Source organism: Indicator indicator, chromosome 4 (assembly GCF_027791375.1).
Source record: "Indicator indicator isolate 239-I01 chromosome 4, UM_Iind_1.1, whole genome shotgun sequence".
In the NCBI taxonomy this organism is placed as follows: Eukaryota; Metazoa; Chordata; class Aves; order Piciformes; family Indicatoridae; genus Indicator; species Indicator indicator.
The window spans coordinates 46,267,848-46,295,398 of NC_072013.1; the positions used below are offsets into that span (position 1 = coordinate 46,267,848).

General features: G+C 37.6%; 1 protein-coding gene across 1 annotated transcript; it reads right to left on the bottom strand.

The window, feature by feature from the left end:
- SEC23A (SEC23 homolog A, COPII coat complex component) lies at positions 1-27,412 on the bottom strand. Its single transcript, XM_054400778.1, has 21 exons — positions 27,391-27,412; positions 26,776-26,859; positions 23,734-23,975; positions 21,871-21,928; positions 21,514-21,600; positions 20,075-20,311; positions 19,889-19,968; positions 17,918-18,062; positions 17,545-17,703; positions 16,730-16,845; positions 14,180-14,303; positions 13,709-13,789; positions 11,913-12,002; positions 11,536-11,642; positions 10,381-10,534; positions 9,231-9,308; positions 8,013-8,174; positions 6,382-6,468; positions 5,556-5,711; positions 4,481-4,546; positions 1-1,408 (listed from the first exon to the last, which is right to left on the bottom strand). The coding sequence occupies exons 3-21, from the start codon at positions 23,952-23,954 to the stop codon at positions 1,319-1,321; spliced, it is 2,298 nt and encodes a 765-aa protein (XP_054256753.1). The 5' UTR covers positions 23,955-23,975; positions 26,776-26,859; positions 27,391-27,412; the 3' UTR covers positions 1-1,318.
- Between the last annotated feature and the right edge of the window lie 139 nt (positions 27,413-27,551).

Here is a 27,551-nt window from a genome sequence, read left to right on the forward strand (position 1 = left end):
TATTTGTACCAAGACAAAAGTATGTCATCTCATGTAGATCAAAGAAATTAAGAGCAAATGATTTAATCAAGTTTTTGAGAATTTTCAGGTAACACAAAAAAAACCTTCATGCTTATCACCCCAGTATATGATTGAATTTCCTATGACAAAACTCTCTTCCTTTGGACTTGGCACAATTTTTTATTGTCCACTACCACATTTCACATATTTACTTATCAAAATGTCATATTGCCTATGTAAACATGTTTTATGTGTAAACTTCAATGAGTAAATGGGAAAGCCTACCAATTTATACACCCCAAAAAAAAAAAATCAAGTAAGAGCTAAATATCAAATCAATTACATCATATTTATGTAATACTGTTTCAACAACCACTATAGCCTGTTGAATTCGTAACAAAAAGGATGCAAGAAACAAAAAGCAGATGTGCAGTGTCATGCCTTAGTGCAATAACATTATAAGGCAATAATAAAAAAGGTAGATATAAATTTAAGTATATTTGCCAAGACAAAAATCAAGGCTGCACTCTTAGTTCATTTTTTGGTAGTGTAGGGTATCTTCTTAGCTCAAGCTAAGTCTCAACTTTTGAGCATATTCATCTGTTAATGCGTTTGGCAACAGGTATTTCTGTCAAAAATACAACATGTGAAATTCAGTTTTGTGCAATAACAGATTTTTTTACTTTTTCCGTTTCAAATTCTTTATGGAGAATTTAAAAAAAAAAACACATCTCTTTGCCAAGAATCAACTAAGGGAAATTAAATACTCCTATGAACACAGACAAAAACATCTCTGCAGGAAGAAAAGCTTGGCAGTCTAGGTCAAAAGACTAAGTTAATACTAGTTTTATATGCTTTTTGTTGTTTCTTTGTTCACTTTGTGCTCCAATCAAGTAAGCAAAAGTAATCACATGGCAGTCTGGAAAGCCCAACATCACCAAAGATTTCCTTTATTGTTCAATGTGCCTTTGTAGTGCACAGCAGAATCAATCTCAACCATTTAAAATGGGAACTGAAATCACATCTCAAAAGTTGTTATAAATTATCTCAAAGTAATTATAGCAACACAGTAATCAAAATGACTGTCCTTTTTCCTCTAATTATAACTTAATCTATTACCTGTCATTTTTACAAACTGCAGTTCACATTACAGCATTTGCTGATAACAAAAGCTTTTCTTTGAAAACACTCTTTTACATCTAGTCAGGCAGCTTGTGCACATCAGAGCATTCTGTCAAGAGAGACATGAAAAAGGGTAAAGGAGAAAATGCTGAAATATGGCCACAGCTTATCTGGGCTTTTAATGCACTGCAGAATCTCAGGCAGCACTAGAGACAGCAAGTTTCTTCAGATGATCCATAAATACTTGCAGGCTGACATCATCAGTAAGAATGGGTGCTCCAGACTCCTATAAAATAAAAGGAAACAATGAGAACCAATTATACTGATTGTGAAGAAAAAGCATTTTAAGGCACAATATTTTCCATTAAATAAACACTGTATTGATTTAGAAAGATCTTAGAAGCTGAAATCCTCTGACAACCCAGCAGATTGTACATTTACATCAATTTTCCTGTTTACATAAATTCAAGCATGAAATACAGCTACACTCTCTTCCACATTAGTCCACACAGAGTGAGCTACAGTATAGCAAGATATCTGCATCAACCATACAGAACTCAAGAGTTTTTGACAGCTGTCAAATACTAACTTACACATTTTTAACAGCAAGTAAAACTTGATGCCACAGTTCCTGTATCATCCCTACCTTGGTGGAGCAGACAAAGGTGAGAGAAACAGAAATGCGCAAGTGATACAACTAACAAATCAGCATTTGCCAGTGATGCTCACACATATCAAAAATGGTGAAAGGAGGAAACAAAGCCACTAAGAGGCTGATTTGACATCAAGTAGAGGTCAATGATCTTTCTCTCAAGGAAAATGGAGCCAATTCTCTCCTACAGCTTTGTGGATCTTCAGAGAAATACTAAAACCAATATCTGAAGGTCATGCCATACAAAATCAAATCACAAAAGATTACAAACACCCTTTTGGGTGGATTTTTTGCAATTTATTTTTTGACCTCAGATGTAATTTTCACAAATCCAAGAAGTTAAAGATTGTCATCTTTTAATTACTATTTTTAAACAACTCCGCAAATGTTCCACAGGAACTCTCAAGTCCTTTGAAACCAATCTGCCATTGCTTCAATTTACAAATATAGGAAGAAATCCTGCAAATCTCAAAAATCCAACCTTTTCAAAGTACTAAGCCTCTGTACTTCTAAGTGAAATCAGAGCTCTCTGAATTCAGACAAAAATAGCCTTAACTAAGATGCGTAGGACAAAAAGCCTTAACTAAGATGTGTAGAACTGGCCAAAACCAGTGCTCAGCTAATGCTCAAGGGACAAATCCACAAGCAATAATAGTTCTTAGATCACCACAAAACACTTCACACAATACACAGCCACTCTCAAGGAATCCCCACTAAATTATATATCAGCTGATGGTAGCAAGATGAGAGTAAAGGATGTTCTACTTCCAAGCCTGCCAAACGTAAGCCTGAGCTCTTTTGTTTAAGAATTCACAAGAAAATTGCAAATAGTTTAATTCTAGGGCAGGATATGATTTGCCAGTTTGTGTCACTCTCCAGTAAATGAACCACCAGAGGAGTTGATAGACCCTCAAGAAAAGAGATCCCTCATGATGACTGCTGGTGGTAAACCAGTGCATTAAAGCCAATGCACAGACTCTTATTTCTGAAGCTGAAAACCTCCTCCAACACATGCACATAGGCAGCTGCTGTCACCACTGCTACCATTAGCAGCAGCAGCTTTCCTGTGAAGACTGGGAACCCTTTATTCTAGTAGGTATAGTAGCAGAGCATTTTATTTACTGGGGCATAAAGTGAAAACTAGCAAGGTCACAATGTACAAGCATGAAAAGTACATGAGAACTTGCTTCAATTTTTTGCAGACCACCTTAAGTTTTATTTTCTGTTGATTCAAAATTTTTATTTAAGAAACACAATGAGAATTTTAATTTAATTAACAGCAATTTGGTGACAGCTAGTTGGGAATTTGATAAGATTTGTGCCACTGATCTCTTCTTTTTTTTTTTTTTTTTTTTCCCAATGGCAAATTCCCCATAGTCACCAAGACCAAAAAAAAACATGTGTATATATACACATATAATATATATTTTTATATACTAAATATATTTTTAATATATATAAATATATATAAAATGTATTTTTAAAGGGCTGAAAATAGAGTGATTCTCAAATATATGTCATATCCAATATAATCGAAAAATTTCAACTCTATCCTCAAAGAATAACCAACACAACAGAGCTGTATGAAAAGTTTACCATTATCTGAAACATTTTCTATGCTATATAAAGCATCCACCTGTTAAAGTTTTTAAAAAAAACTTTCCTTACAATATTAAAACCCACAACTAGTCAATTCAGCACCTCCTGAAACATGGTTTCAGCAGTGTGTGGGTGCCCTCTTCAGGTCACTGTAGACTAACAAATTTTTTGTAGCTTTTCAGTTATGCACAAAAATTACATTAAATAATCCATGAAACTCATGAACAAAACAAGCAAAACCAATCCAGTTTAGAACTTTCTCCCAAGATCTGCACTCCTCATGTCACTATTTGTACTTGGTTCAAGTTTGTTTTCAACCCCCCCTGCAAACACAGGAAGATACTATGTTGAGCACATAGGCTGCAATGTGACTGGGGAGATTAACAAACTACTTCTTATGTTACCCTGGAACTAATTCTGGTAACCTAATAAAACTCACTGACAAAAATCAGTGCCAGGAAATTGCTACAACTTTGTCACTTGAAGACTGTATGCTCTTTAGTACTCTGAAAGTACAATTAATGTGTAACTGATGTTATTATATTTTCATGAGAAAATGGCACTCTACTGGCATTCACCCACAGCAGTGTTACTCTTCCTTCCCACATGGAAGGAGAAGATGGTACTAGGATGCAACACTCAAGAACACAAGCTGCTCCACAAACAGGACTTTTGAACTCTTAGGTAACTTCTTTGCTAAAGACAAGACCTGAAAAATTGATTCCTGGTTATCCAAGCCACAAAAACCCTGGCACAAAAATACTAGTGTACTTAAATACTAATGTACTTTTCAGTTCATGCTTACAACTTCAAAATTTATTTCCACTATTGCACAAAGGCCCCTTAGTCTTTATGCGTCCTCATTCTATGCAATTTGAAGGTATCTGTCCAAGAAAGATGGCTAGGGACAAAAACAGCCTAGCAGAGGCTTCAAATACCAAACCAGATCACTTGTATCTGAAGAAGTGAAATGCATTTCTTTTAACATTTGCAATTTCTTCTGCATTTCTTCTTCAGTTTTAAAGCTTGGCATTTTCACTTGTATGTACACAATGTGTCATTTGGTTTCTGAAACAGGGAAAAAGTTTCATCAGCATGCGTACTCACCTGTCCCCATGCATACATATTGTTATGAGTCTGAGAGGGATTTACTTTTGAAAGCAGGAAACGAGCCTTTAAAACACAAAACACAAGCAATCAATTAATCTTATCAAGCAGAAGATTGTTGTGCTCAGAAACAAAATGTACATGTGCATGAAACATGTCATTTCTACTCTTTGGAGGTAAAAACATGCACAGATATCTGTTCGGAAGAGCAAGTAGCACTATAAGCCACTACCTGGATCCCATAGCTGTAATACAGAACTGCTAACAACTTTTCAATGAAGCAGAAAGTCAGCTTTTGTTTTTATCTAACCACTAGTAAAGCAAATGTTAATACCAGTAAGATATTAATTAGTAAGTTTGAAGAAAGTAACAAAAAAGAATAATTCAGGTATTGGTACAGAGACTCTGACAAGTGCTATCTTTTTTTGTCCTGCCACAAAAATGACCATGGGATTGGAGCACCTCTGCTACAAGGACAGGCTGGGGGAGTTGGGGTTGTTCAGCCTGGAGAAGAGGAGGCTCCAGGGAGACCTAATAGCAGCCTTACAGTACCTGAAGGGGGCCTACAGAAAGGATGGAGAGAGACTGTGTACAAGGGGACAAGGGGCAATGGCTTCAAATTGGAGAAGGGCAGATTTAGATTGGATATCAGGAAGAAGTGCTTTACTGTGAGGGTGGTGGAACACTGGAACAAGTTGCCCAGGGAGGTGGTTGAGGTCCCTTCTCTGGAGATGCCCTGGGCAACTTGGTCTTGTTGAGGATGACTGCAGAGAGGTTGGACTAGATGACCTTTGGAAGTCCCTTCTGGCCTGGACCATTCTATGATTCTATGATCTCACACAGGAATCCGAGAGTCCAAGTCCATACGGTAAAAATGCTAATAAAAAAAAAGGATTCACCAACTGGACAAAAAGCTATTATTAAATATATGGCTCTGCAAAAGCTTGAAAATTCAAAATATTCACCCTTAATTTATGTCAACTCCAGCACAGAAATGCATGTTTACTACTAAAAGAATCCCGTGACATTATTAACACATCACTTCTACAATCATGTAATTTTTGTTTCACCATACCTGGCTTCCTCCATGCTCTGTATCAATATATCTGGGCATTGGAAATCTGGAATGGAGAATTTCTTGGGCATCATCTATTGGAGCTTGTAGCAAGTGGTGGAAGTTTTCATATTCTGGCATATCCTGGTAACCTGACTTACGCCACTGAGCTATGGTCTGGGAACAGAGGGAAGAAAGAAGTTTAGAAGTGATTCACCAATCTTTCTTACACAGAGAAGGATGTGCCAATGCTCATCTATTTTCTATCACTCATCCCTTTCTGCCCTTTAGAATGGAAGTCAATATTTAAATGCCCAGATGTGCAAGTAACATAACAGATTACTTTCAAACTCTCCAATGTGGGGTCCATCTGTGCTTCCTTTTTGTTGTCATTCTTTGTATGCTAAACATTTAGCTCATAAGGTCAAGGACACTATATAGAGTTCTCTACTCTGCATGTTTATGTCACGAAAGAAATCAGCATGTATATTAATATTTATCTTTCAGGGCCTGCAGCACAGCCTTTCAGCTTTCTACAAATGAAGCTTACTGATCACAGTCAGCTCCAGCTCACTGATACAGGCTGTTGTTAGGAAAGACCTGAAGAAACCCTCAGCAGGTTTAACCCCCTTCTTCTTTGCTTGGAAAAAGTTTTAAGCTGAGGCTCTCATTCTTGGCTCCAGTCTGAGCTACATTGCAGCCATGCCTGTACCTGCCATGCAACCCACTCATCTGCACTCCAACCCAGAGACTTGGATTCCTGGCTTGAACTGGGATGTGCTTGACTTTCATAATGTAACACCCCTACAGAAAAAAGACTATTTAAGTAAGAAAGGACAAATCTTACCTCTCCATGATAAATAAGAATCTGGAAAAAGGTGTCCATAAGGAGAATGCGATCTGGTAAGATGCTGCTGCTATCCAGGAGAACAGGCTATGATTTAAAAATAAATTAAATTTACCAACTGAAGCAGAATTGAGCAATCAAAGGGCACTACCAGCTTCTTGAATCACTGAATCTCAGGAACTTTTTCATCACTTACTAAACCTCCATATCTGTCTGTTTTCATGTCATACATCTGCAACCAATACCACCTCATTATGAAGTCATCCAGATTAATTCTGGATATATAACTTCAGGAAAGTAATAAAAACGAAAAATAATATTCAAAAGCTGAAACCTCTTTCATTATTATGCACTTTTCTAGTCTTTTAAGTACCCCCACATTTACCTACAAAATGCCATTAATTAGAATGGTATTTCAGTGTATAAAGATTCAGTAGTTATTCTACTACAAGACTTAGGGGTTGTTCATTGTTTTTTTTCTTGTCCTAGCTATTATTACTGTGCATAGTAAATACTATACACACTGTATATAGTAAACACTCATAATTTATGAAATCTGATGTAATATTTAACTTTTAATGCATCTTTCTAAGGGCAGGGACACTACATTAGCACTGTTTGATTTAACTGCATCAGTACCATATGATTTCATTGGGTCAATCTTATTAGGGATACCCAAAATTGTAACTATTCAAAGAATAATATTTAAAAAAAAAAATATTATGAGGTATCAACTCCATCATGCTTCCACTTTGCATCACCCATGTGATTTACTCATACATGAAAGAATGATCTTATAACTGTGAGCAGCTCTTCACAAGCTACCTCATTACTTTAAACTCCACCCTTAAGCCTTTTTTTCTCCTCTATCCCCATGATATAATTTTAACAAAAGCTAACAGAAGGAAAAAATGCTAACAGAAGTTAGAATCCCAACCTACCAAGATCTTTGCCTACTATGTTTACTTTCACTTCACTGTTTTTTTCTCACTCTCTCTTATCTATCAGACTACTTTTGTTGTCTCTTGTCTTACAGTTCTTTCCCCAGCTTTATTTTAGGTATATACAGAATGTGCCACAATAAGGTCAGCTGGAAGGCTCTGTACAAAATCTATACATAATAGTGAACACATCAAAATTAGAAACTTTGGAGGAGGGCATTAAGATAGAGGGGATTCTGTACCTTTGGGATTTAAAAAAAAGCGGGAGGGAGGAAGAAAAACAACAACATCAAAAGACAAAACTAAATACAAACACACGAAGAAAGGCCCAAGCTTTTCTTCCAAATGCTCCAGAAAAAGTATATTTTCAAATCACATTTTCGTTGGATGTTTACATTCTGGCACCATAAAAACAAAAGCAAAACTCCTACAGCTCTTAAAACCTTACAAAAAAAGTACCATTCCTTAGTTTAAAACATCACCTCTTCACAAGACAACTTGTTCTCAAGACTATGCTACATCAGAATTTTGATATGCCTTGTCCATAGTATGCTCTATGTTAAATAAGTGTTCTTTCTCAAGCAATAAATTGTAAAACAACCCATTTAATAACATGTAACAGTGAGAACAACAATCGTCTCCCTCAAAACAGCACCTTTTAACCTACTATTATGTTATATAAAATGATACCTCTGGAGGGCCATTGAAAGAGTAGGCATAAAGGATTGGCTGGACCATGATAAGCGACTGAGTTAGATCTTGACGCATGAAATGATGACGATAGTAGGAGCTCTCATCTGGACTGTTGTTAAAAACTTGTAAGAAAGGAGATCTTCTCAAGTGAAACATAAACTGCAAAACAAAGAAAAACATTTGTTTGAACTTTGACAGGTAAAAAGAAGAGCTGTACAATGAGAGTAATGTTTTCCACAGACTACATGAGACCAATGCCACAACAAAATTGAATTCCAAGTTGTTTCATGTTTCTAACTTTCATGTGCAGCTTTATCAGTTTTTTTATATGCTTATGAGAGCAAGACAGAGATCAGAATGGACAAATCTACAAAGCAGCTCTGAATTGAGAGAAATGTATTATTTCTTCTTCTCATAAATAGTATGCGACTGAATATTGTCAAATCCTTCCCTTACTGTAAGTTTTACTGTTCCTATGAGGGAGGTTGCCATGCTTAAATGCACAAGATAGGAAGAGAAAAAAAGAACATTAACCACAGCAAACCCAAACTTCGTTTGTAAAATGGAAAAAGCAAATCTTGTCACTGCTGAAACAATATCCCCACAACACTTAACACCTTGAGACAGACTGATAGATTGAGAACTCAAACAGAAATACCATGGAAGCCTATGAAGAGTCCAAAAGCAACATATCCAGAGCAGTAAGAATGGAGAAATTTATCAGAACAGAATATTAGCAAAGAAATTGTTCAATGTTTAATATGCTCAAGTTCAATAACCTGTGATTATTTCAAGTTCACTTCACCAGAGAAGTGATTCTTTCAGGTCAGTATTATACAGGAAACAACAAACTAAAACTCTATCTTCTCTCCCGTTTTCTGAATTTCTTCATGAAAACTGCCCTTGAAATAAACTAAGAGTGTTGTTATCTGAACTACAGCCTCAGGTAAGATGAAGATTCCATTATAGGAGGAAAAAACCCCATACATAGTTAGAGGAAGTTTATCTATAAGAACAGAGGGAAAAATGGGACACAGCAGCACAGGCAGTAGAAGTGATTTGATGAATGTCACATGCCAGGCAACACCTGGGAGCAGGGGGTCTTTTCACTCTGGTATTCAATGTAAAGCTTTATTTTACTCTGCTAGTTGTCTTTTCTTGCTTCACTAAGCATTCTCTATTTATCCTTTAGAGAGACACCTTCATCCTACTCACCTGTGGGTAAAGTGAAAACGTTTCTGAAAATCTGAAAGAGCTTGGATCATCTTTATGATATTCTCCAAATTTCTGACACTGGAGTAAAAGGAAAATTTATCTTAATTAAGAAACATACTTGCTCAATCACACCATTACTGTGCTTGTTTCTAAGACACACAATCTGACGTGCTTACAGCTTTGCAAGCAAACAAAAACCTAGCAAAAACACTAGAGGGCACGTTTAGAATTATTAAAAGCTACTTCGAAGAAATAAAATTTTTTTAAACCACAAAAAAGCAAAACAAAAAAACCACCAAACCCACAGAAAATTGAACTCCTAAAAATAAAGAAATTCTATACAGCTTTCTAGATATTTGAATTCTCTTTTGGTTTTGTTTCACTATTTCATCTACAATGTTATCACACAACAGCATCTCTCTTATGAGGAATGGCTTAGACACCTGAATCTGTTTAGCCTGGAGACTACTGAGAAGGGATCTTCTCAATGCTGATCAATACCTAAAGGGTGGGGGGGCAAGACGATTGGGCCAAACTCTTTCTTATGGTGCCCAGTAATAGGAAAAGGGGCAACAGGCACAAACTGGAGAGAACTTTCATCTAAACACAAAAAAGAACTTTACTTTGAGGGTAAAAAGAACACTGGATCAGGCTGCCCAGAGGGGTTGTGGAGTCTCCTTCACCAGAGATACTCAAAACCTGCCTGGGCATGGTCCTGGACAGCCTGCTCTAGGTTAACTTGCTTTTTAGCAGAAGGGTTGCACTAAACTCTCTCTTAAAGGTCCTTTTCCAACCCCTGCTATCCTGTCATTCTATAATATCCATTAGAGGCAGCAGAAAGTAGAGAATTTCTGCTAATCTTTATTTGCTGCCAATCTCATACTACAATTTCTCTCAATTGTTGGCAGTTACCAACTGCTGAAAACTGAGGAAACATTAAAAAACAAACTAAACCCAAATCTGCTATTTTCCCATTTAAAATAAAAAAAACCAAAACCTTAGTTAATCCTGGATACCCACTTGTTGAAATGCAGCACTCAATTTAATTTTGGTTTGTTTTTGAAGAAACAATCACTGAATGGTAGCCATTTAAGAATTATGTCTGGAGACAAAAATCCCAATCTGACTCTTTTAATATAGTCCTTTTTACCAGTCTTATAAGTTGTCTGTCCAGCCACCTAAGCACATCAGGCCCCTCTTCTGTCTCTGCCCTATACACTGCCAATCTAGCCATGAGAATTGCAGCAGCTTCCTGGTCAAAAGATGCAGCAATGTTTTGAATCTGGGTCTGTGCATCTGCCCAGCTGGAAGAGAGAAAAAACACACTTTATTTGCACCATGGTGGAAGAAAAGATGTTCAATCTCAAAATAGCCCTTCATAAGGCAAAGAAAGCAGTGTTAGCAGTTTCATAAACTCATGCTGGAGTTTCAAAAAAAAAATCTACTGCATGTAAATGAGCAGCCTCTCAGCTAACCAGTCTCTAATTAGAAATGTCCCTGATTTGCACAGTTGCTATGCAACCAGTGAAATAAAATAAGCCACTTATAAAACAGTTATTTAAAAAACATAAATTATGAAAGGGGCAGAACACACTGTCCATTAATCTAACAGTACATTCTCACACTAACAGCCTTCCTGTGCACCTTGCTTATTCTTTTCAATTTACAAGGTGAATTTTCTATCCGTCCTTGTATCAGCTGCCAAGAAGATTTTACTAATGTAAGTAGTGTAAGTTAAAAAGACATTTATATCAACAGTAAGGGCAATGATTTTTTTTTGATAAAGACTATTTTCCATCAAATTAACCAACCAATAATCTCCTTCAGATTAAAGAAAATGTCACTGGATATTGAAAAAATGCCTGTATAATATGAAACATCGCTTTCTAAAGCTGCCAAGTAAATTGAGCCAAGGAAGGTGCAGGTAAAGGTTATAGATGGAGGAGCTCCCCTGAACTGCAGTTGGCACTATGGAGTTAAATTATGATCTTTGCCATTCTCCAAGTCTGACTATCTCTTCAATTTAGACCATAAAATTTTACTCAAATGTTCCTCTTAATCTGAAATCACTTGGATGACTTCAGAGCACTCCCACAACATCATTATGCAGCCACTGCAATCTCTCAAGAAAAGATACAGCCTACAGAACAAGAGAGGTGCAACTGTCTCAAGGGTATGATCATGCCTTCACCACCTGTGGCACTGCATATCCCAGAACAATAGCTTGTTTACAAAATCTAAAGATTAAAAAGCAAATAAATATAGCCTGCTTTTTCAAAACTGATTCACCACAAGTCAAGCATACTTTCTGGCAACTGTGGTCACTCTGATACGTCTCTGGCCACTGGAATGCTGGTACTGAGTCACGAACTGGATTGCACCACGTCCTCCTTGAGGAATGGGAGCGTTGTGCTAAGTACAGGAGGAAGAAAAATAAAAGGAATCTCAAGATTTTACAGTGTAATTTGAAAATGTATCAACTAATTACTAGAAAATAATACAAGTATTTGGAACGTGCAGCTCAAGTTCTGTAAACGTATTGCCTGGTGCTTTTACCAGGCTGAGTATCATTTGTATCCTTGCTCCTGTGCTTGAAGGAACTATACAAAACTAGTGCTTCAGCAGTCTCACAAAATAAAATTACTGACAAAAAAAATTGACAAGTAGACAAATATTTATTACCTGGTTGACCACCTCAAAGTACAGTGCAAGTGTTGTAGTAGGATTAAGTCCACAAATCTTCCACTGACAAGTACCACCTGTTCCAATCTCCTGTAGAAAGATTTTATAATACTTTTACAAAACAGAAGTAGTATTACTTTGTTTGTGAAGTACATCTGGCTATAGGTAATTGTTTACAACTACTCTGTCCTAAGTTTTCTCCCTGCTCACTCTGACAGTCTCAGACAAAGCTCTTTCGAAACTGCAGCAGTGGAAGAATTGGGGTAGATAAAAAAAGACAGTTGCGAAAGATTAAAACATTACAGATGCAAAGAGATGGCATTTGAAATTGAATGGCATTTGAAAGCGCCGTTCAGAAAGAGGAAAAAGGACTAGACTTTGCTTAAAGAGGCCCAAGAGAAGTAAGAAGCACATTTAAGAGTGGAATGACTCTAAGGCAAAACTAAGCAGAACTTCAAATAGATTGCTTACACAGTATTTAATATGTAGCTACATAGTTTCAACTAACAAGATAACTGTACGCAGAGAGTGATGCATTTCAAGAGACAATTCCTTTTCCTCATCCAAACAACATAAATGCCCAAGGGAACCAATTAAAACAATCTGCCACCCATAATGGGCTCAGTGAAACCAAACAAAAGATTCAAGGATAATTATACTGGAGATACAGTCACTGTGCTTGTGTTCACTGTTAAAAGCATTATGGCTAGAATAAAGTTACTTCAAACAAGCCGCATGCACCTATAAATTTTATTCACGTTTTACCTCAAATATTTTAATTCAAACAACAAAAAGGTTCTTGAAATAGAAATTAGTCATAATTGCAAGGCAACAGACATGAGTTCACAATTAAATTGTCTATTACCTCCTATGATTTAGATACATAGCTTAAATAAGCAAAACTTTCATTGTAAAACATGAAGTCCTTCAGGTGATGAAATAAAATCTGAACCACACCACCAAGAAAAAAAACACTGGTTATATTGAGATTTTTAGCTCAAAAAGATGCAATCCTAAATATAAGACAAATTTAGATATGAAAAATGTTTGATTAAAACATTTGTAAGTACTCTAACACAGGAAAGTCATCTATCATGAAGACTGTTAGGAACAGAAGTGAGACTTTTCAAAATGTAAGATATTTTGGTTCCTTGCAGGAATTGTTGATCATTAATCAAATCCAAAATTAAGCTGTAGTAGCATTATCTGATAAGAAAATAAGTGATTATTTAAGTCTGATGTACATTTAAAGGAGTTACTTCAGCAACTTGGAATAGTTAGATATTCTAATCAATTAATGAAATGTGCCTTTGGTGACACAGCTACACAAATCATAAAGGGGGATATTTCCAGGGTCTAATGGCCTTGTATCCTGTTCTCTCAGTCTTTCTAAACAAAGTATTTTGATGGTTCCCTTTAGATAAAAGAACACAGCTCTGATTTTAATAATAAAGCACATTAACTCCCTTTCTACTTGGTTTCTGATAAGGCAGCATGTAACTTCTCTGTAACAATTTATTTTAAAGCAACCACTCAGTGGACAAAACTAAACACGTTACAAGGGATCTGCAAGGCCTAATACAACTTGAACGTAATCTATCAGTGAACAGAAGCTTAGCAAAAAAAAAAAAAAAAACAAACCACCAGCCATTGTATGCATTAATTTAAAATTGATAAAAAGTGAAACTATTTGTTCCATTTATGGAAAAGTTGAAGACTCTCTTCAAATCGAGAAATCCTAAATTCTGGTCTTTCACAGTAGTTTATTACCTTCATTTTCAGCAAACTTTACTCACATTTTCAGAGACACAAGGTCCTTTAGAGTTGAGAGAGACACAGGGTCCAATGGCTCCAGAAATCTTTACTTCCCTTGAAGTCTTCATATTCAGAAGAAAAACATACATTAACATGCCACACTAAGAGGAATTCCTTCTTATTTTATCATTAGTTAAAGAAAACCTTAATGCATATCAGACTCTTGATGCCTTTAAGAAATATTATATATAGAATGATGCTTGATAAATTTAGAGAAACTTTTCACATGCTCACTTTCTACACTTAATTACATATGTTTGCTGTATCAATTAGTACATCTGGAACAACAGCATGAACATAAATTGAATCATGGAGAAAAGGTGCTGTTATTTATAAACCTTAGCACATTACTTTAGCATATTCCTAAAAATTCCTTATAGGAGAAAGATGCCACAGTTTGTAGCCACCCTGTTCCAGTGTTTCACTAACATACTACATTTTTGTATTCTTACCTTTATTTCTAATGTGCCACCAAATCCCATTTTAAATTGGCCTTGCATATCTTTTGTGAATACTCTCTGAAAGGTTTGCTTGAATAAAGATGTATTGAAAGAGTCTCCCATTACCATGTAGCCTCTAGACAACAAAAACAACAAAAGAAACACAACTGTCCAGTTAAAATAGATTGCTTACTAAGCAATAATTCAGCAATAATTTATATAGCTTATTTCTATTAGAGACTAAAACTAAAGACAATTCATTGCGAGGCACATTTCTGCCCTCTTAAAATGGACTATCATTAAATTAATATTTTGCTACAATGATAGAATTAATTTTTTTAATTTTTTCTTGCCCCATCAGCATCTTAAGGTCACTGTGATTATAATGAAATCTGTCACTAGGAAAATTCTACACTGGACTTCAACACTACGAATCTCTCATAACTTTGTCATGCCAGGTCAGCTTAATTCCAATATTCAATATTCCAGACTTATTTCCACTTCATTTTATTTTTGTGCAGTTCACTTATTATTTCAGGCTGAAATCGATGCTCATGAAGCATAATTCATTTTTATGCTTAGCAATATTCTGTGGATGTAACTGAAACACTTGCCACTTACCATGAAATATCATGCACTACATTTAGGAAATAGTAATGGGAGGTATTAGTTTTATCAATCCAGATTTTATTAATCCAGATTTGTTAATATCATGTTATTAAAATACCTTAGTAGGTTAAACACTACACCCAAAACAAGTTATGTAAGTTTCCAGGTAGATGCTCAAAGACAGAAGAAAATAGACACAGGCACAATTAGAAACTCCTCCCTGTATGCAGGATGTAATCAGAAAATAGGAACAGCTGTAGGAGAAATAAACAAGACTATATATTAAGGCTAGTTTTGGTGGGCAAGCAGGGCAAAGTGAGTCACGAGAGCAGAGAGAAAGCAAAACTACACTGTAGTACATAGAAAAATACAGCTTGAGTTTGATGCAGAAAAGCAATAGGAGTTAAACGTGCAGGTAAAGTCATAAATTTGAAGCTCCACAGCAGTGGAAATTCCCAAATAAAGGCTATACACAACACTCTGAAAAAAAGCAATCCAGCAGTGATTAGCATGGTCAAGGTAGCTTGATACTCAGTGCCAAGTATCTACCACAAACAGCAGCTCTGTCTCTCATTCTCCCAGGCAACCAGCAACAGAACAAGAGGACACAGTCTTAAGCTGTGCAGGGGGAAGTTTAGGCTTGATCTTAGAAAGAAGTTATTTACAGAAAGAGAGATTTCCCATTGGAATGGGCTTCCCAGGGAGGTGGTGGGGTCACTGTCCCTGGATGTGTTTAAGAAAAGACTGGATGAGGTACTTAGTGCCATGGTCTAGTTGATTAGTTAGGGTTGGGTGATCAGTTGGACTTCATGATCTTAGAGGTCTCTTCCAACCCGGCTGACTCTGTGATTCTGTGGATCCTTGGTATGCCTAGATATTAGCCTATGTTTAGTATCCTCTGTCATATGAAGATATTGACAGGCAACTGTTACCCACAGAACACCAGTTATTAGACTGATAATTTTACATGAGGTTGGTATTGACAGAGCTAGCAGTAGCAGGCAAGAAAGATTAGCTTGGCAAAAAAAAAAAAAAAAAATCTACACTGGATACAGACATCTAACCTAAAAAAATCAAATGGTATGTAAAGCAGGTGATGATAAAGGTAAAGATAAAATATTATGAATGTAGAAAAAATTTTCAGAAAAAAAATATAGCCTTTGAAAAAATACAGAGGAAAGATTGCCAGGACATACAAAATGAATTAGATACTGGGCACATGAACTATGAGTCAGAAGCTATCCCAAACTGCAGATCTGCTAACAGGAAGGGTCAGGTTGTCATCCACAGGGAAAGAACACAAGGGAGTGGTTTCATTGAGAAATACTAGGGCTTGCCTTGATCATATTAAAATGAACTGAAGGCAAGACAAGCTGGAGGGAATAGAAGAAAATGTCTGAAATGTAGAACTGGATAGAGGGAGCAAAAATCAAGAGCAATGGATGTACCTGATAGTCACAACAGTTAAACCTATGAGAGCAACAGCAGGGCATAAACAGAAGGGCATAAACAAGACAGAGTAACACAAGGGTTTGTACTGCTCTGAACAGCAACAAAAAGGATGACAGGTCCTTATCTTTATTGAAACCTGCAGCTTACATACACAGGCACCAAAAAATAGCAACATTGCATAGGATTAAATTGCCTGTTTAAAAGAAAAACAGCAAATCCCCTTCTGATTCAACCCACCAATATGACAACAAATTTGTCAGAGGCTGAGAAATTCCAAGCGTCCAGTACAAATGCAACCATCACAATGTATCACGGAGGGTTTGTGCACTGTTGGGGTTTGGGGGGATAGGGGAGGATTGTTTGTTTTGAAGTGGCAAAACCTTTTTTGGTAAGTGCTTCCTATCATTACCATTAAAAAAAAAAAAACACCCAAAAAAAACCCAAACCCAACCAAAAACCCCTGCATCATCATATACTATTTAAAAATGAATAGGCACATACCCAGTGTAGTTTGGACAACACTTCATCTCCAGAAGACCAGTCTGATCCAATGCACATGCATATATATCAATAACATGACCATTTGTTGCAGCCCGATTAGCCAGGGCTTCAAAATGCTGAATCCAAGATGAAAATACAGTTCATAGCAATTTATGACACGAATTCTCCTCACCTTCATATTAAATCTTAAATTCCTAACATTTTTCAACAACATTATTGCATCATATTCTAATATAAGCTAAAAGAAGTTGAAATTAAGAGTGGAATTTTCAACACTTGGGATTTATTTCTGAACATCTGAGAACCTGACTCGCACTAGACAGACCACTGGCTGCTACTTAAACTAGGAAATTATCTTGATTTTTCTTCTTAAATTTTGCATTGAGTACTAGATCCAACACAGACAACTGAATTTACCTCTCTAATCTCAAAGATCTATCATGTCAGGTGCCCATGACCAAGCTTATTGTTTAAGCTCCCATTATAGTCTGTTAAAATGACTTCAACAGATTTTTGATGCAGTTCACCAGCCCAAGGTACATTTACAATGAAATGAAATATACCTAAATCCCACTCCCTAAACCTCCCCCAACTACAGGGACTGTTTTGAACAGCTGTCTTAGAAGCAGACAGCCTTACTCTAGTTAAACCATTTAGTTACATAAACCTTTTCTGACATAAACCAGAGAAATGCTTGGAAAAATCTTAACATGAGCCAGACGAAGTCCTAACTCAATATACTGAAATATCTGCAGAAATTCCAGGCACTGTAAATATTTAATTACTGGTATATACACCTCAGGATCACCTCTTACCTTAGTACCCTTTTTAACATATTTAGCATTGTCTTTTTCAATGTCATGCCATGATCTTATAGGTAATTTCAATTCATCTCCTACAACCATGCCAGGTCCTTGCGTAGCTGGTCCCCCGATGAACATCATTATACGTGCACCAGTATTAGGGAAAGTGCACTGCAGAAAATAAAAAGACAAATAAAAACCATCAGGCTTTGCTGCAAATTGAACAAAAGAAATAGCTATGTGGGTATTTATCACATTGGTAGGATTCCAACAGTAACTGTGTTCTTTCCTTCCCTAAACTAAAATCTGCCGTTAATTCGAAGTCCTAATTTTGCCTCATAAAAATAAGTAAACCCCTATGATTAACTGTAATTAAAGCTATTACCTCCAGGAGTCCTACAGCTATAGAAAGAGCCACTCCAGAAGAACGTAAGGGCCGTTTTCCTTGTGGAACAGGCCAAGGATCCCGTTGCAATTCACCCAAAAGATCAGTAAGATTCATATCAATTTTCTGCACTGGTTGCAAAAATCTGTAAACAAATACATGGAATTAGCTTAGAATCATAGACTCATTTCAGTTAGAAAAGATCATCAAGTCCAACCACTAGCTAACTCTACCAGTCAAGTCTTGTGCTAAATCATGTCCCTCAGCACCACAGCTATGTGTCTTTTCAACACTTCCTGCAATGGAGATTCAACCACCTCCCTGGGTAGCTTATTCCAGTGTTTATTAACCCTTTCAAAGAAGAACCTTTTTCTAACATCAAACCTAAACCTCCAGCATTACAACATGAAGTCATTTCCTCTCATCCTATCACTTGTTACTAGAGAGAAGACACCAACACCCACCTCACTACAATCTCCGTTCAGGGAGTTGTAGAGAGCAGTAAGGTCTCCTTTCAGTCTCCTTTGCTCCACACTAAACAACCCCAGTTACCTCATAAGAACTGTTCTCCAGACCCTTCACCAGCTTTATTGCCTTCTCTGGACCCAATCCAGAACCTTAACGTGTTTCTTGCAGCAAGGGCCCCAAAACTGACCACAGTACTCACGGTGTGGCCTCACCAGTGATGAGTACAGGGCAGCAATCACTTCCCTATTCCTGCTTGTCATGCTATTCCTGATAGAGGGTAGGACACTGTTGGCCTTCTCTGCCATCTGGGCACACTGCTGGCTCATCTTCAGTCAGCTGTCAATCAATACTCCTGGGTCTTTCACTACTGGCAGCTTTCCAGCCATTCTTCCTTCAACCTGTACTGTTGCATGTGGTTGTGGGAACCAAAATGCAGGACCTAGAGGTTGGCCTTGCTGAATCTCATACCACTGGCCTCAGCTCATCAATCCAGCCTATCCAGATTCCTCTGCAGAGCCTTCCTATCCTCAAGCAGATCAACACTCCCTCCCAACTTAGCATCGTCAGCAACCTCACTGAGGGTACACTCGATCTCCTTGTCCGGATCCTTTATATGCAAATTGTTAAATAAACATTCAATCAGTTGCATATCAGCAATATATTTGACATACATTAGGAATATTTAATTCCTGATCCTAGTCTGGGTTCAGAGCAATGTCTCTGCCTCATCAAGATAAGAGAGTTTGGTATTACTACACACACATCACACTCAGCTTAAGTAGTTCAGCAAACAGCCTGTAAAACAAAATCTTGCTGACTTGAGATATTGCCACTATCCAGAAAGACTCCTACCCAGTCAAAAAAAACAGATCAGATGATAACTTATGAGTCTCAAAAAGAAACTCATGTTTCACTACTTCAGTCAAAATCAAAGCCAGGAAGAAGACATTGATGAAGAAGAATTTTTCATGCTCTCTGCTACAGACTGCCTTCCAACAAACAGATGCATTCGCAGACGGAGACTGTAAAAATCCCTCTCTTTCTTACTTCACCAATTTCTTCTATGCCACAATGGCATATTAAAGGAAAATCACACACAAACTCACAATTTCCAAATGAGAGACAGAAGGGAAGGGGAGTGGAAGAGAAGGAAAAAAACGAAGGCAGAACTGGATATACCCATAAGAAATAAAAGCATTAACACTTCAGCAGCTATTAACACTTTCCAGCAGAACAACCAACACAAGCATCATTATTTACAGATTTATAATCTGACTACATAATGTGTTCTCAGAACATTTCCAAAGCATGATGCAGGTGTTTTTACTATCACTTTTCTTCCAGGCACAAACAGCAGGAAAGAAACAGGCTATAAACATTATTCTCCTAGCAAATTTTTGTCTGATCAAAAGGGTTGACTGTCAGTTGATTGTCATAAAATATAAATTTTCCAGTAAATCAATGTAGTCAAGGTGTGTGGTCTAGAAGTTTTAAGCACATTACCTGTTAGAAGGTGGTGGCTGCTGCACTTGAGGACCCCGACCAACTTGTGAAACAGCTACTTTTGTGAGCCCTAGCATTTCCTGTAGTCAAATACATAAGATTTTATTACAAAATTTGTTTACAAGCTATCTGAAGTTCTTCATCCATCATCACCTTGATGATTCCTTTTGCTTGCTTTTGTGTTACCTGAAGCTGTTTTGCAGATAGATCCTTCGTTCCTCTGAAGACATAACTTTTGGATATTCCTTCACAGCCAAGCTCATGAACCTGCACCATCCGACCAAAGGTAATGAGACCTACTAATGCAGTTGGTGGCAGAAGACTAAGAGACATTTGCATGGATTCCTTCAGAGCTTGCAAGTCTTCATCTTCCATGCATGTGTCCACAACATAAAGAAATATCAATGGCATCTGAGGACCACGCTTCAGAAACAAAAATAAAAATCACATGAGAAACGAACCTTGCAGTATTGACAGGAGCAAAACTTAAAAAAGTACACTTTGCAAAAGTTTCCATTTTAACCATACCAATACTGTCAATGTTCCATCTAACCTATCTCTCTCTCAAGGAGCAATCAGTATCCAGGGCTAAAGGGGAATGAAACCCCTACCATAAGGAACTCTGCACAAAAATGAAAAGCTTACTACAGAAGAAAAAAAAATCCTTCCAGGACATCATGAGAGTTTTGAAGCATATGCCAACTATACAAATCTACATAAGTCTTTATAGATGCAAGGAGATTTCATTGCTCCAAGTGAAAAAAGAATAGTTACAAAACTATTCACAATCATAAAATACTCCAAGTTGATGACATTCTGTGGCATTTCACCTCATAGTTTTAGAGATCATCAGTTCTTTGTATTCTTTCCAAAGAACCATGAGCAAATATCCCCTTTAGTTTGCCATTACAAAGTTGGCAAAAAAGTAGAAATTCTGTTGACTGTTCATTCTTCAATTAACCTGAGTGTCTCACTGAAGCCTTACCAATTTTAATCCTCCAAAATGTAATTCAGAAATAACATTTGCAATTGTGAATGTTTGTTACTTGGGGTTTTAGGTCCCTTTTTTAATTTCTATTCTATTCAAGGATGACCATTAAATTTCAAACACCTGAACTGAATATAGGTGCTTTCTTTAAACCAGCTGTAACTAGAACTCACTCATAATCATTCAAAACCAAACTTAAATTCAAATGATTAATGACAGATGAACCAACAGTAGGCCAAATCTGAACTGAAATCATTTGAGCTTGCAACAGCAGTAAGCAGAACCCTGGCACAAACAATTAAATTCCTGGTACATAAACAGGTAAATAACGGAAATCTTGTCTTTAGGACATCTCCCTCACTCTTCCTCCCCTCCCTCCCTTCTTTTTTTTTTTTTTTTTTTTTGTTTTTGTTTTTTTTTTTTTGTTTGATATTGTTTTGGTTTGGGGTTTGGTTTGGTTTGTTTCAACCACTTTCATTTGTGATCTTTTAAGAAGTTTTGGGTTCCCTTTCCAAACAACTAACAAGCACATACAGACTCATGGTCATTAAAATGCAGTGAAGAAATAAAATTGAAATTAATTCTTTTTGTATATTGGAAGGCTATAGATGCTAAAGATTTTATTTAATGATTTTACCTGTACTACATATTCAATACTGGAGAACTGAGGCAAAAGTTCAGCTGGCTGATTCATTTCAGATATGCCAGCATAGGTAGGAGGAAACTGCAAATAAAAACACAGGAATTAAATATAAACAAACAAACAAAAAAAGAGTACAACTTCTACAAAACATTACACATGGACTACTTTCTTTTGCAACAGATGTTCACTATTGCCATCATTAAAAAAAAAAAAAATCAATGTAATCTCTGAACATGTAGCTGCACTCTCATGCTGTAAATTTCAGTTTGCTACCACAACTTGAAAAATTAGGATTTTCACTTTTACCTTATACAAAAGATTTTCTATATCCTGAATGCTTCACTCTCTTACCTGATTTCTCTGATAACAAAAGTTACAAGCCCAGAGTTTTGCTCGATAATCCACTTGGCTATAAAAATACAAAAGGAAAAGTTTATACAGCATGAACAATTCATTTTCCTCTGCTGACCCAAGAATACACTCTCCTAACACACTTTCTCCTCAACAGTCACACTGCAAATTCAAACTAACTGTAGTCTTACGCAGCCAGATCAGGCAAATCAGTGACTTTAAAGAGGAAGAATTGTATTCAAGGAAAAGAAGCAAATAAGAAATCTAAAATATAGACTCAGTACCTTTATTAGAGGTGCTCTGCATGGGTTTAGGCAAATCATTTTAACTCACTTCACCTTTGCATTTTTCTGCTTTCTCAGCCTATGCCTATTAGGTGCCAGAATATGAGACTATCCTGGATATACATTATGGCCTGAAAAAATAAGGTCCAACTTAAAAGCTCTCTCTTCTGTGAAAATAATTGTTTTGTTTTGTTTTTTTTTTTTCAATTAAGTCTACCTCCTTTTACCTACAGTTTTATCAGTATGCAGATAATTAAAATAAAAAAATCCAATTTGAATCTGTATGTCATGCAGATGTCTTACAAAATCCTACTCACATCTTAAGGGAAAGTAAACTTCACATGTTTTTCAATGTACACTTCTTGTTATCATATCTTCCCCTGTCTACAGGGCCTAAGTCTAATTTTTAAAGTATCATTAAACCTTTGGATAAAGCCCAGCATGCTGCAAACACAACACAGCTCTATTGAGATCAAATGAGCTATACCCATCTCAGGGGCTGCAGATTATCTGCTCAATACAATGTGTTACACAGGCTTCAAAGGGTCCCCACAAATTGAGTCCCTAAGCATAGCTTGGGAAAAAAAAAAAAAAAGGAAAAAATCCACTCAGGGCTTGCATACATGATACAGGAAAAATGTACACAGCTCACTGTAATGTCAGGGATCTGACTGACCCTTTACAGCTTTGTCTTTCCATTATTTTTCTTTCATCCCTCAATACAAGACAAAGCTTCTGAAAAACTTAGCTTCCACTAAGTCAGACTTCCAGAATAATCAGCCACTGTCTCTGTTTAATATTGAAACACGATCTTTGAAATTGTCTTTTCTCCCAAGCAGGGACAAGTTGTTCACAAAACTGAGTTTGTTTTACATACAGGACCTTCTCCATCATGTCTAATTTCTCACTATCACTCAGTACCTTTCCCATACGTATCAAACTCCACTACAGAAATTCCATACTTCTATGATTGGAATGATACAGGAAAAATTTCCTCTGCTTCCAGTCTGAACTTATCCATGACTAGTCTACAATCATTTGTGCTTCTGTTATCATCACCCTGTAGCTTAATCAGCTTTTAGAGCACTCTCATGTCTACTTCTGATCTATCTATCAATCACATTTTTCAGCTCCTGTTCTGGTAAACTAAAGCAGCTAATCTGCTTTGGCCTACAAATGAACTAAGGTCAGTAATAAATACAGTTTAATAATAGTTGAATATTAAACTGTATCAGGATCCATCTCTTAAAAAGATATAGCCTAGTAACTTTTAACCCAATTAATTTTCTAGAGTCAAAATGCAGGAGTGTATTACCTTGCATGATGTGTAATGCCAGAAAAATTACATACTTAACCATTTACTAAATGAAGTACATTGAAGACACCAGTGACATGGAAAGCTACATTTGAAGTGTGTATGTTAAGTATGCAAATCTACAAGCAGAAACTTCAAACACGTGGAAGTCTGTGCTGCACACTCGTGTGAGGAATATTTGAACTTACAAACACCGGATCTTTTGCATAGTTTAACTGGCACTATTCTAAAGACTGTATGACGTATCACAGGTGTTAGACTTACCATAATGGATTCAGAACAGCTCGACACGTGGTCCTACTGCACAAAACTGGCTCATACTGAATAGGAGGCAAGTCCGGCCGTTCCTTCAGTGGCGTGAAGAGGGCAGCCACTGGGACCACCATTCTTGTGGCTTCAAGACGACTTGAAGGCCAAACATTCCAGCTGAATCTAACTCCATCTCTGTCCTCATTCTGCTGGATAAATTCCAGGAAGGTTGTCATGGTAAACTTCTTTGTTTATCACTAAAATAGAAAGATTAACCATCAGCAGAATGTTCAGTTTTAACCACTAAACACTGAATGGGCTTAATGACAGTCACACATTCAAATACTATATCTGAGTTACAAACAATAAACATGGAGGAGTGCTTCTTAAATCCTAAAAGCAATGCACAGAATCCTAAAGCAAAACTAAAAGAAATTAAGACTCCTCAGATTCAGCAACCTCTTTGAAGTAACAAATATCTGATACAATGCAAATTAAATATAATGTTAAAGTAGTTAATTTCCTGATTACTTCTTGACTTCAGCAACAAACTCAGGTAAGGCATATTTTAACTAGAGCAATCATTCTAGGTAGGTCAGAGTACAGAATATGCTGTACACTAACACTATAAAAATAGACTTGCTTACCAAAAAAAAAAATACACACTGCTTTAAGGATTTTCATTAATGTGTTTAGTTATTAATTCTGTTCATTACTCAAGGATCATTTATTCCTGCAAACTATTTAATCCTCTACCTTATTTTAAAAATCAATGAGCAAAAAGTATTTCTCCTAAGTATTTCTCTTATGTCTTTTGCTAAGTCTTCTAACCACTTTTTTGCTAACTCATGGTGTGGCCTACATACTGAGTGTAAAGGAACAACTCAGTATTCCAAAAGAGGGCATCCCTACAGCACTGATAGCATATAACTCTTGAAGAAATACAAGCATCATATTCCACTACATTACCTACCAAGACATGCCTTGGAACAATTGTATGAACTCAAATTTACCACTTTGGGCACTGACCAAGGGCTTTCAAAACATTCACCTTCTGTTACTCAGAAACTGGAGCACTGAGGAACACAGACACATTTGAAAAGTTCAACAGGAACCTGTGAGCATCTGGTAAAGTCAGTCAGAAGCATGCTGCCTCTCCCCAAGCCAGAAACCCTTCAGCTATATATACACTGTTCCTGACTACCTGTTGCATGCTTCCCCGTAATATCTCCTAGTAAATCAAAATCCATCAGTAGAAAAGGTAACGGAACATTATCTCCAAGAAACGGTGTATCGATACAACAATTTGCACGAGGCAACTATCTCAGCTATAAACTGAAAAATTTCTTCCTTAAAAAATTACCTCCCAAGAAGAGAGAGAAAATTGCAATTTAAAGGCCATGTCAGCCATTCCATAGGCATCTGCTACAAAGTTCACCAACTCCATTTCCATGCAATGTAAACTCCCATTTTCTGTACTGGGCTTTAAAGTCTTTTCTCCACATTTTACTCTAGCTACATTTGATATGGCTTACACGGACATGACTTTTACCACTCAGTGCTCTTCAGAGAGCAACGTACAAACACCAGTGTGCAGTGACTAATAAAATGCATGCATGTACTTAAATTATTTGTTGGACTCACTGAGTTATAAATACCATTACTTTCTAGTAATGTATTTCCTATTCAGAAGGCAGAACCTGCTAATAATCAGATTTTCTTTTCTTCAATCCTTTTCTTCCTTTCCAAGAGTCTATAACACTTACATATTTCATCATTCATCAAATGTGAAACTCACCATCTGACAAGCTACCTTCAGTTTCATTATAGCTATGTGGACACATTTTCTAAGACAGGTGTGGTGATGTACAACATCAAATCAGAACACCAAATCCTCCTGACTTACAGGCTGCATTCCAAACTTCATACACCTGAATGCCACAAAATACGTATTGCCAGCCTCAGAAAACCAGAGAAGTGATTTTCAGTACAGCTGAAGAGTAACAGCTCCCATGTCCAGACTTCACTGCTTTAGCTTTGGTAAAGAATAGGATCCAGAGAAGACCAGCAGTCCTTCCTGGCTTGCTTCCTCCCACTACTAAGGCTGAATACGCCTTGCATCCCTGCACCAGGGCAATCTTACTGTGTCACACAAAGAAGCCACACCTGAATCGCAGAAAGTGTCATGGGCTGACTATGCCTGACTATGAAGGCTTGATTCGCAGGTAAGTAATACTATTAATCTAATTACTCTGACCAGATGCAAGAGTACAGTTAGGGCCTTCTAACCATCACACATATCAAACATGTTCAATATACCATTCAGAAAGCTATCCTGTAAGTGAAGAAATGGTTTTGAAATACACTACTTGGAAATGTCATTATTTTTAAATGCTTCTAGAAGCAACTGCAAACAGTAACGATAATTTCTTCAAAACAGATTATTCTAAAAGCTCTGCCTTTGTTACAGAACCTTTAAACATTTATACACCACATGTAAACATGTCCCAATATAGAACATCACCAAAATAATATCCACAAATCTTTGGAAGCATACACAAACATTTCTCTCTGCAGCGTAAGAGTTCCAGCACAGATGGATGAAATTCTCTCATATGACCATGTATTTAAATACCAATAAATCAATGCAGCTAACTGTGTACTTTCCATACACCAAACCTCCTCTTTTCTGTTTATTATGCACTAACACTCTACTAAACCAAAAGAGATTAACAGTAAAGCTTTATTTCAGCATTTCACATACAAATCTATCTCAGCTTCAAGAAGGAATTCAACCAAGAATGACTTAGTACTTACCTAAAGCAACTGGAAACTGTCAGACTGATAACATAAGAATTTCATTTTCACTCAAACACAGACATCCTACAAACCTGACACACACATCCTCCAAACTCAGTTTTGTTCAATGAGGAGAGCGGGGTTTTTTAAAACACAGTCAGTGTATGCAATAACTTACATAAATTAAAAAAAAAAAAGAACAAAACTATATTCAAATGCAGCAAGGCCTGCTTAAACACAATTTTTGTCTATTTTTACCTATACCGCAAGACACTTGTCAGCCCCTGGCAGTGGCACGACGACGGGATACAGAGGAGCTCCAGGACAGAAAAGCTTCAGCACCTGTTAGAATGAGCCGCTCTTTACACCCAGTGCGGCGGCGGCTGGGCAAAGGCCGTGCCCCGCCGGCCCTACCCCAGTACCGGCAAACCCAGCAAAGGTCAAGACTCTCTGCGGCTGTTCGCACCACCCCAGCCGGACTCCAAAAAGGCGGAAAGGGTGGGCGCTCCCCGTTTCCGAAGGGGCGTACAAGCATCCGTTCTCGGGGGCCCAGGAGGTCGCGGGCCGTGCTGACCAGCCGCCGGCGGCATCCTCGGCCCCTCAGGGCAGGCCGGGGGGCCCCGAGAACAGCTTCGGGCTGCCACGATGAGCGGGGGAGCACCCACAGCCCACGGAGGCGAGGCGGGCTGCTCTCCACCACGCTCTCTCCTGGCCCAGCAGCCAGGCGGGGCCCCCCCGGCCCGAGAGCTGGGGTACTCCCCGTACCCACGCAGCGCGGGGACTAGAGTTGGCACTATAGTGCTAGTGAAGGACTCTCTCCCGTATAAACCCCAGTTCACGCCGTCGGACATCCCCAGCTCCCCGCGCCCTCACCTGCCCACCTCGGCGCCTGTCGTGCTCGCTTTACCCCACGTCCCAGCCGCCGCCGCCTCTCCGGCTGTCCCCCACACGCACGCAGCCGCCCCTGCACTGCCGACGCAGGCAACATGGCTGACGGGAGCGTCCGCGCCACGTCAAGGGGCAGAGAGCAGCGG